This window comes from Camelus bactrianus, chromosome 2 (genome assembly GCF_048773025.1).
Source record: "Camelus bactrianus isolate YW-2024 breed Bactrian camel chromosome 2, ASM4877302v1, whole genome shotgun sequence".
In the NCBI taxonomy this organism is placed as follows: domain Eukaryota; kingdom Metazoa; phylum Chordata; class Mammalia; order Artiodactyla; family Camelidae; genus Camelus; species Camelus bactrianus.
The window spans coordinates 58,686,033-58,697,080 of NC_133540.1; the positions used below are offsets into that span (position 1 = coordinate 58,686,033).

Consider the following 11,048-nt stretch of genomic DNA (forward strand, 5'->3'; position numbering starts at 1 on the left):
ATGAGGAAACTGGAAATAGGATTAGTAACTCACCCAGGGTCACAGTCAAGGCTCCTAACCTGGTCCCTCTCACTCTCAAGTACTAGTTCAAGAAATCCACCTTCTTGCAGAAATATATGAATGATGATGGTGATGTTCTGGTCGAGAGGCTCACGGACGTTCTTTCCCTCCTTCGTCTTTCAGGAGATACAATATTCATCATTCTGAGGAAGCAGAAGCTGATCTTCCTGCACTGGTACCACCACATCACTGTGCTCCTGTACTCCTGGTACTCCTACAAGGACATGGTTGCCGGGGGCGGCTGGTTCATGACGATGAACTACGGCGTGCACTCCGTGATGTACTCCTACTATGCCTTGCGAGCAGCGGGTTTCCGGGTCTCCCGGAAGTTTGCCATGTTCATCACCTTGTCCCAGATCACTCAGATGCTGATGGGCTGTGTCGTTAACTACCTGGTCTTTCACTGGATGCAGCCGGACCAGTGTCACTCTCACTTTCAGAACGTCTTCTGGTCCTCACTCATGTACCTCAGCTACCTTGTGCTCTTCTGCCACTTCTTCTTTGAGGCCTACATCGGCAAGATGAGGAAAGCAACGAAGGCTGACTAGTGTTGGAACTGAGGAGGAAGCCACAGCTCAGGGTCATCAAGAAAAATAACAGACAAAAGAAAATGGCACAAGGAATCACATATGGTGCAGCTAAAACAAGACATATGAGCAAACACAAAACCCAAGGCAGCTTAGGGATAATTAGGTTGACTTTGCCCAGTAAGTTTATGATCCTTTTCGGGTGAGGACTCACTGAGTCACCTCCATCTCAAAGGACTGCTGCTGGAAGACCCGCATTCCCTCTTTATCTGTCAACTCTAGGACAAGTGAGAAAGAAAGTGGGCGAGAGGCAGAGAGAAACAGAAGACAGACAAAAGCTCTTAACACTATGAAAAGAAGAAGTATTTACTAAGTGTTATATTTCTCTAAGGATCAAAGGCGTTTACTTTAAAAACCGTGTGAGCACACACACACACAATCCTTTCTAAATCTTTTTTGACACTAAAATGGAGTCAGTAGAAGAGATCAAAATGGAAGCGACACAGGGTGTAGATCTAGAACAGTAATGCTTTTGCAGAATTTAAAGCGTTTTTAAGAAAGGTTAGGAATTGTAGCCCCCGTGAGAAAAGATGTCTTAATCACCTCCTGAGAAAATGGATGTGAACAATTCGATGTCCACTGAGAGAAAGACTTGTTTCCCTTCAGAGCACAGCCTCAGGCTAGCGAGTTTGCCAAAACCAAGCGGGCACGCTGTTTTTCCCAGGTCCTTCCTGGGAAGAAGGAAACCATGCAGCCCCACTCCTGAAAGGGCAGCTCCACCTCAGAGCATTTCTGACAGTTTAACTCTAATTTCGACTCTTAAATAAGACAGGATGCATTAGCCTTGGTTCCATCGCCTTGGGCTTTTTAAACAGAAGAGTAAATGCAGAATAGGAAAGAGAAAACTCAGCTGAATGATTTTGAAAAGTGGACTCTGTACTACCTGTAAAAAGGTGCAGCCCAGGACCATCCTTGAGCTGGGAAGGGGGAAAAAAAACAGTGGGAAGGTAAGTGGGCAGTGCAGTGCAGTGCAGTGCAGAAGAGCTTCAGGGCCGTGTAGTAGGCAGACACTAAGTCGGTCCAGCCCTCCCTATTTGACTTCACGTGTACTCATTACTTTCCAAATGGAACCCTGTGGTATAGTCCATATTTTATATATTTTTGTGAATTTCAAAGAATTCTGCAGGGCTCTTCCTGATCCTGGGCGAACACTGTGTTTCGGCATCATCTGCATTTGCTCCCAGAGCAGTGCAGAGGTGTTTAAAGTGCCCTCTGCTGGCCAAGTAGAGATACTTTGACAAACACACTTCATGGCAAGTTTGGCTGGAACAGTTGACAACAAAGGGCCCCTTATAGACTTATGCTTCAAATTTTCAATGATACAAAATACTCGTATTTTTGGCCAAATCAGAAGACATTCTTCCGGCTTCAAGTCAGCTTCAGAAATTTTTTAAAAGGGACTTTAGCTCTGGAACTCAGAAAATCAATTTATTAAGAGCCATATTCTTAAAAAAAAAAAAAAGCTAGATAATATCTGTAATATTTCAGTCCTTTACAAGCCAAATAAATGTGTAAAACGTTCCTAGTATTTCAAAGATGCAATTATGTAAAATTGTTCAATGTGATATAATAGTATTCTAATTGGTTAAGTAGCTTAATGATTAGACACTAGATGAAAAGGTTAGGGGCTACCCTGCATAGATTATATACACAGAACCACACATATGCACACCCATGTGGGGCACACTGAACTTCAAAGCCCAAATGAATAGAAACATTTTCTGGCTAGCAGAAAAAGAAGCTGTTGTTTATCTTTCTTGCTTTACTTGAGAGTGTACAGAAAGGGATTTTTTTCAAATTATTTTTATATTATTTTAGCTTTAATTGTGCTGTCATTCATGAAACAGAGCTGCTCTGCTTCTGTCAGAGATGACAAGGGCTTTCTCAGCATCTCGTTTATGTGTGGAATTTAAAAGAATAAAGTTTTATTCCATTCGGTGTGAATGGTCTGAACAATGAACAAAGAATCCATGCAAACCAAGTCGTGACTAATAGATGGGTGGGGCGGGGGGGAAGGTACGCAGCAGGGGTGGGAGGAGCTGTTACATCTGTGCTAGATCGGTGTGAACAGTCCGATGTCTTGACGTTGGTTCACAGATGGGAACCATTGATGGAGGAATGTATCATTAGGGCAAAAACTGACATGCGCTGGAAAGAAAGGTCCCGCTATAACAACTAATAGATCCTTAGAATGCAAATGATGTTATTTTGAGCTTTGAAAAGACATGATATTGTGCAATAAGCTTTTTTTCTTATGACAGAAAATGAGCAAAATAAGTAAAATGCAGAAAAGGCCAAATAACAGCTGACTTGAGTTTAACTTGAAAGACCAGTTAGAGCTTATCTGGTTGATTTAATTATTTAGTCCATTGGTTTATCGGTGATCCTTTAATGCAGGTTAGAATAAGGAAATGCACACAGACCTTAGCAGACGCTAAGTGATGCTTCCAAAGCACTTTCGTCTTGATACAGGTTTGTACTTGTGTTCACTTATGAGATAATTTAGAATCTTTGTTTACAGGCTGAATGTCTAATAAATAGTTTTTAAATTAGCTGATTATATCTAAAGGCATTTCTGATGTGTGTCATGGGAGGGGGGGAAAACACACCTTTAAAAAAAACCTGAAATTCTGGTGTTACAGGCTCAGTACGGTGTTCTTCATATCTCAGCTTAGCTGCTTAATTGTATCAAGATACAAGGCTGGACCACCAGCCCCTGGCAAATCTGAATCCTATCAGAGAACTGACTGCCACACAGATAATCCTGCTATCAGTAATATTCCAGAAAAACCTGGGCAGGCAAGTTTTTATAGCTGCCCCACTATGCTACAACAGATTATCTTTCTATTGAAAATATTCCACTACATTCCAATACCAGGATGGTAAAAACATTCCTGGATTTAAAAAAAAATTTTTTTTAACCGAATCTTCATTTCATACATAAATACATGTAATTTGATATACTGGGCCCAAGTATCAACCCAAGTCCACAAGTTTGCCATGGAAATCATTCTAGTGAGAGATGCTCTATTTATAGGGCAGGAGCTTTTATCTGGACATTCTAGTTTTGCTCGTGAGAAAAGCCACTACTATATTCGTATTCGTTGTCAGGCCCAAAGTACCCAGTAAGCATCACGGCTTGAGACGATCATTCCAGGTAATGCTCATCCTTCTCATCACACTCCACTACAAAAACAAGGGGCAGAGATAATAATACATCTGAATAATACGCTGAAGTAGAAAGACAGACTTATGCCCTTTCCCTTCCCCTCGGTATTAATGTAGCTCTGACTGAGTCAGAAACCTCACCTGAGTGGGGTTTTTGTAGACCCGAATGGAAGAACCTTACTTCTAAGAAAGAGACCCACAGAATTTTTTTTTTAAGGTCAGATGTAGTATCTTTACAATAAAGATAAAACCTGTCACATAAAAATAACAAAGCACCTGACGTCATCTACACTGGAGTAGAATGTTCCAGAAATCTGGCCTGCTTCCCAGGCTGCTGGGTTATGTGGGAGAGACGCGCCCAGGTTGCTCGCTCTTCCTCATTGTGATAGAACAGCCTCTCAGAGAACGCTATGCGTCCCACACTAAGTCAGCCTCAGCACATTCTGAGGGCCTCTTCCCAGGCTGGTTAATTACTGACTCTTGAACCCAGGTATTGGGTTGGCTGTGTGCTGACTCAAGAGGGCTGTTGGGAAAATTGGGAAAGTCAAACAGACCTCCCAGCGTTCAGTCCTTGAGTTGTCTGTGCATGGTCCACGTCTGTCTCTTTTAGATGCTTCTTTCCCTGAAAAAGTTTCCATCCTGAGAAGTACAGTTGTGTGAGAGTTTTATGATGAAAATCCAGTTCGCCAATCTTTGTTTTCAATAATAAATATTTTGCTATCAATTCGGGATCGGTAGGAGAGCCTGTTTTCATGCTGTGAGTCATTGTCTCTTGTAGCTTCTTTAAGTTCTGTCCCTTTTCTATTTACATACAAGACTTGATTCTTTGTGCCTCAGACCCATTGCCATCAAGAAGACATTTTGCTAAGAATGCATCACAGGGTTTGGCCTGTAGTGTGTACACATTAGAGTGAGAGCTAGTAAAGCAATGATACTCAAATTTTGTGCCAACCATCAATATGACACATTAGGTCCCAATCTTCAGTGAACCGACCGCCTCTATGCTGGTACCCAAGACTTAAGCAAAGCAAGTGTCAGTGCAATGGCCAGCTGTGACCTGCCAACTATAAACATCCTCAAGCCACAAGGCAGAACCCAGAAGGGGAGAGACCAGTTAGGGACACCGTGCAGAGCATCAAAGAATAGTCACAAGCCTGTTGAATCACCAAAGTTACGAGCTTCATTCTCAAACTGAAAATTCAGGGCTCACAGAAGGGGGGAAAATAATCTCCAGGTTTCCCTTCCTCCTGAATTACATTTTTCTAAAAAAGGGAAACAAGATGTTCTAGCCCTAAAGAGAGACAGCGGGAGCACACCCCTTGGGAGGAGGTTTGGGGGGGTCTTAATAGCATTGTAATTTTATGCTGGGTAGGCAACTCTTAGACATACATCACTGGAAATTCAAACCCGAACCTACATTGTAGTAAATGTCTCCTAAAGCAACTAGTTAAAGAAACTGGTCCTGTAAATCAGGGTCAAGCAACATTTGTATCACACTTAGGCAGGATCGAGAGGTCCTGGCTCACGTTGGTTATTTAAACACTTATTTTCCCATTGCTTGGCGGCCCTTGTGACATTTTCCTCCCAGTGGACAGAAGTCTAGAACATACCAGCAAGAGCCTCAGAGTGCAGCCCCAGCCTGTCAGATTCAGACAGGCCTGCCTGTCAGGGCGTGTTCAGGCAAGGCCAACTTGTTAGCCACTGGAAGATTCGGCCTCTTAGGGCCGGGGCGCCTGTGTTCAGAGAGAAGCCCGCCCAGATGAGCCTCGCAGAGCAAATCACAGCAGTGTCAGAATTGTTACTTTCAAGTGCTACTTCACGACATTAAAAGAAATATTTTTTTCTGGTGTAGTAAAATTAAAAATAAACTCGTAACTTTTGATTTAAAACCAGACTATGTTTCCAGTTTCCTTTCCCTCTTGTTCTGGGCAGTTCTAAAGGGGCGTTCCTTAAAAATTGCAGAAAGTCCACTCCACACTTGACACCAAGTGCTCACGGACTGTAGGTGAGTCACCGAAACTCCCCAGTTCTTGAGCAGACCCCGAGAATGATACAGCCCCAGATACTGCTGATCAAAACCCCACACGTGTCTAGCCCTCCAATGGTGTTTCACGGGTCTAACACTTCGAAATGTACGTGTTGTCCAGACCCGAGGGCTCACCAGAGCTGTCCTCACGGGGCAGACAGGCCAAGAAACAGTCTCAAACAACGCACGCTTCAGAAACGAACACAGCATGCATTAAAACATACAAGCATTTTATATCACTGTCAAGATAACAAAAATGCTATGCAGATGTAACTTCAGGACCAAGAAATAGGCCGCAGTGGGCTTCCTAGGAATGAAAAAATAAGAATGACATCTAAATAACACTATTTCAGCAACATAACTACTTTTGGCTGTTTTTGTTTTTCTTCAAAATGAATAAAATTAATTGGAGCCACAGTGAGCACCCTACATCAATGGTCAGGACTGTTAAAGTAATTCAGAGAGCTCCCCACTGGTTGGTCTGTAGCTGATTAATCTCCAGCCCTGGCAGGTTTGGGGCAGGCTCTCAGTTACTGACAAATACCTGCCCTGAAACTAAATAGGGAGGGCCACTGAGAAGCAAGGTGACCACAGGGATTTCCACAGTCGGGCGAGGGGAGGGGCTGCACTGAGTAACCCCCTCAACCCGACCAAACTTGACACACACACCCCTACAGAATCGCCCAGCCCATGACACCTGCAACCTTGCATCACCATGAAGGACTCCGGGCAAAAGGAGAAGCTCTGGATCAGATCAGATCAGATCAAATTCACTATTCCATTTCACCCTGTAACCTTTTACATTTTCTTCCACTTTTCTTTGTTCTTCATCTAAATACTAGTTGAAGGCTATAACCACTGGCATTCCACCTTATTTATACATGCATTATAGAATACGTATTTATATGGAAAAGATTATATACATACACTCTCGGAAAATAATGTTGCAGCCTAAGGGTTAAGCACGTGGGACAGCCCCCTCCTGACACACCCCCTGCGATCTCACTACTGGATTCTGCCATCTTTGATGTTTTTGGCCCCCCCCAGAGCTAAAACCCTGAGCTACAGTGTGGGGTTTTATACACAGTTTCCTTTTCTATCGACTACACTAATTCCTTTCATACTAGAGGGAAAAACTGCCCCCGGGTGCTTCTCTGCTATGTTTTATTTATGAAAACTCCAGAGAGTGTTTCTCAAGGCAGCCAATATCTCTACAAGGAGAAGGCAAGCAGTGTTTGCTATTCCTGCATCCTGCACAGCTCACAGCCATACGTGAGTTACTGTAAAATACCAGATCATTTTTGCAAAATGAGCACTTTATTTCCAAATTAGAAGCAGTTTTGATTTCAACTTTGTTTTAGAATCATGAAATCAATACAACAGAAATAAAACTACTGAGCTTCCAAACTGACTTAGGTGGCCACGCCAAATCATTTTGTTCATTGACACGAAACTCAAATTTCCCTAGGACCCTCCAGCCTGTAGAGGCAAATTGTTTGCTGGTTTGTAGCTCCCGCTGATGCAGGACCTCTGACTTCCTGCCAAGTCCCTTGCCTCCAATTCCGGAAATTGCCAAAGGGAGTCTCACAGCCTCCATCAAGCACCTCTGTTATGTGGTCACTCTCACCCCACCTCCCTCCCATCCCCACCCGACCCAGCTGCAATTGCATGTCTCCACTGGGCCCTGAAATCTCTATGCCTGGCCAAGTCCAGCAGCTCTTAGCAGGCAACCACCACCCCTCCGAGAGGCAGGGCACCCTCTGCTCTGTGGTGGGGCAAGATGCCTCATTTCCCCATGGTTAGATGTGCTGTGTGAGAAAACTGGCTCCCTTCTCTACTTAGGAACCAGATCTGCATCCAGGGGCCAGGGGACTGATTAGGGAAACCATCACCCTGCATCAGAATGTTTATTTCCTCCCCAACCCTAGGCAAAGCTTGCCACTGGGTGAGCTCACTGGATCTAGTTTCTTCTTTTACTTGGATAAGTTTGTCCCTGGAAGGTCCTCAGCCCCACTGTAAACGGACCCCTGTGGCCACCACATCCCCCCAGACTTGCCCTGATATGTCTGATCATTGCAGAGGACACAGGTGGAGTTCCTTTTCTAGAAGCCCCCGAGGTCTCCTTCAGGCTCCCCATTACCTGCCCCACCACAGGTCCAGACATCTCCAAGACACACTTAAATTCAACCCAGGCATCCTGCCACATAAATAAATAGTGAAATGCAAACATACTGAAACCCAGTCCTTTCCTTTCCAGTGAAAACTGGCTTTTTGAATTAAACAGGCAAACTGCAGAAAGTCACGATAATTTCTTAGGTTTGCTCTGTTTATTCCTGACTCCGAGCCTTCCCATGTGCCCACTTCCTCTGCCTGGGAAACAGAGGTCAGGGAACCCATGCTGCAGTCTCATGGCTCTGAGCGTGTCTACCTTATGTGGCGTCTCACCACAGGAAATACACGATTAGTGATTTGTGGACTGTTGAAAAATCGTCTCCAGTAGACTACAAGCTTTGTAGGATGAAGAATTACGTTTGCCTGTTCTCCTTGCAAATTCCAGGATCTGGGAGAGGGCTACCTGTTTGTTGAAGGGATGAATAGTTGTTAGTGTGTAGTTGTGGATGTAAACTACAGCATTTTAGATCTCTGTCTTCTTTCTCCTCTGTGTATGTTTAGTGTGTGGTTGTAAATGTTTGTGTGCATTGGGAAGGCCCTTGTCCTTTTTCATTGTATAATTACAAAACAGGCAGAACTGTGTTTGAGCCATTGGATTCATTGCTTAAATTCCACTGGAAATTTTAAAATACTGTGCAACATAGTGGTTGGATTAGCAAAAGTTCTTGTCTAGGACTTCAGAAAACAGGCTCTGGAATCAGACTGCCCAGCTTTGCCATCTGCTCGAGGGTAGTTATTTGACTATCCTGTGCCTCAGTTTCCTCATCTGTGCAAAGGGTATAAGAATGGTACCTACCACATAAAGTGACTGTGAGGAATTAATGAGCTAATCCCTGTAAAGCTGTTAGCATAGTACTTGGTACACAGTAATAAACGTTAGCTAATATTACTGTTATTTCTTATTTTCTCTTTCCTGCGTGAGAGAGCCTCTGTTTATGCTTCCCTGTGATCCTCCAGAAGTTTGTCTATAGAACTTCACTGTCTTATTATTATGGCACATTCTGTAAACAACAAAAATATCTTCTCCAGGCTAAGAGAGAGCAAGAGGCTGGATAAATTTAGGGGGAATCTAAAGTTCTTTCTGACATTTTTCTTGTGATTTTTTTTTTCTTTGGGGGGTGGAGAGAGATAATTAGGTTTATTTCTTCGTGGAGGAGGTGCTGGGGGTTGAACCCAGGACTTCGTGCATGCTAAGCATGCACTCTACCACTGCACTCCATGGTTTGTTTTTTGTTTGCTGCTTTTGATACTCATTCGTGATCAGCCAAGACCCTTGGGAGGAAGAAAAAAAATCTTTCAGCTGAGCATGCACTATTCAGGCTCAGATATTATTACAACCCATCCTAAAAGATCTTTTTTTCTCCACAGCTGACTTCAAGTATGAATACTGTAATAAAAAAAATTCTTGAGAAGACAGAGGTGAATTCTTGTACTTAGTTCAGTATCAGGATTTTGGCATAACGCAATTATGATGCAATCTGAAAATCGATCAGGGTCCTGTCAGGATCCAGGAACCACACAGTAATTTGAATAGGCACAGTTTTAACATGGAGAATTATTTCCAAGCAATGAGAGATTAACTTACACAAGGGTAAAGAAAACTCTAAGGAATACCCTAGGGCTGAAGTGAATGTACCCAAGGAGGGAACAAACTTGGAAAGGAGGCTTCCCTTCCGGGCTGGGCTGCAGGCTTCATTGGACAAGGAGTGATTCCAGTGATTAGATGGAGGAGAAGTTCTCTGGGATGCTTCAGGCCAGGGCTGATCCATAGCTGCCAGACTGGCAGGCAGGGAAAGGTGGGATGGACAGGCAGGCTGGACGCCTGTTGCTAGAGCACCAGTGAGGTGAAGCTGGGGGGTCAGAAACCCCAGGGACCAGTAAGTAGGAACCCCCAGCAGCATGAATGCAACTCAAGGTTGGTAGATAAGGAACCATGGCCAGGACTGAAAAGAAAAAAAAAAAAAAAAAAAGACCCTGACAGGACCCTCACTGACAAGCATCTGACTTTCAAACAGAATAGCTTTTCTACACCATGGTTCTGACAGGTAAGCCTGTCAAGAACAAACACATGTGTGTGTTTTTATGAGGCTTTCTAGTAAAAGAAACTTGACTCCAGAAACAGACGGCTCCCAGAGGATTTTTATATTCAAAAGTGCTCTGGAGATTACATATAAAATTCTAAGCTAATTAAATATGCACTTGTCATTCAAAAGTACTGAATGAAATATTGATCACTAGAGCATCATTAAATGTAGACCTGTTTTGTCCCTTGACCTTTCAATTCACAAATAAAACTTCAATTTGAAAATGTCTGTCATGAGGTCATGTGAATAAAACTGTCCCTGTGCTGAGGAAGCACATTTGCTTGTGTGTCTATTCGAACTAGAGTAAATGCATTTTGAGGTTTTAGACTATGGATTTTGCTTTTACTATGGGAATTACATAAATCTCATTTAATTTAGGTTTAATGCCACTAAGAAGGGCTCTCCTTATCTAGAATTTTGTGTACTTTGCACTTCTGTATTACTCTGCAGTTATGTTACAGTAACTGTAGTTTATTATAGCAGCCTGTTTTCTTCTAAATTGCAGTTCTAGTTGGTATACTTATCCAGTGTCCAGCTCTGAAACTAGAATCAAGTCAGTGTCCCTAACAAATAGGATGCTAGAGCCTGTTTACATCTCCTTTTTTTCTTTTTGTTACATAAAGGTTGTTTATCAAGAAAAATCCTTATTGCATCTGAAAAGCTATTTTAGTTCTTAATTATCAAAATTAATCTTAATTATCAAAATTAATCTTAATTATCAAAATGTCCCACAATGACATACACATATGTGTGTGTATTAAACAATTTGCAGGGTTTTTTCCTATGTTTTGGACTGCTCCTCAGAGCTTAATTCATAAGGAATTTTATTGCACCTAACTGCCCATTAAACTTTTTATTATGAGAACTTTTAAACATACATAAAAGTAGAGAGAACAGTATAATGAGCTCCCATATTCTCAGCACTTAGATTTTTAATATTTATTAACAGTC

At 42.7% G+C, this 11,048-nt stretch overlaps 1 protein-coding gene across 6 annotated transcripts in view; it reads left to right on the top strand.

Moving 5' to 3' along the window:
* The window catches only part of ELOVL6 (ELOVL fatty acid elongase 6), a 123,557-nt gene extending 119,013 nt beyond the window's left edge, over window positions 1-4,544 (top strand). For all 6 annotated transcript variants that reach the window (XM_010953684.3, XM_074342347.1, XM_045515782.2 and 3 more), the window contains one exon: window positions 184-4,544. In XM_010953684.3, coding sequence (XP_010951986.1) covers window positions 184-608 — 425 coding nt within the window. In that variant the 3' untranslated portion in view covers window positions 609-4,544. The remainder of the gene's footprint in view (window positions 1-183) is intronic.
* The last annotated feature ends 6,504 nt before the right edge of the window (window positions 4,545-11,048 follow it).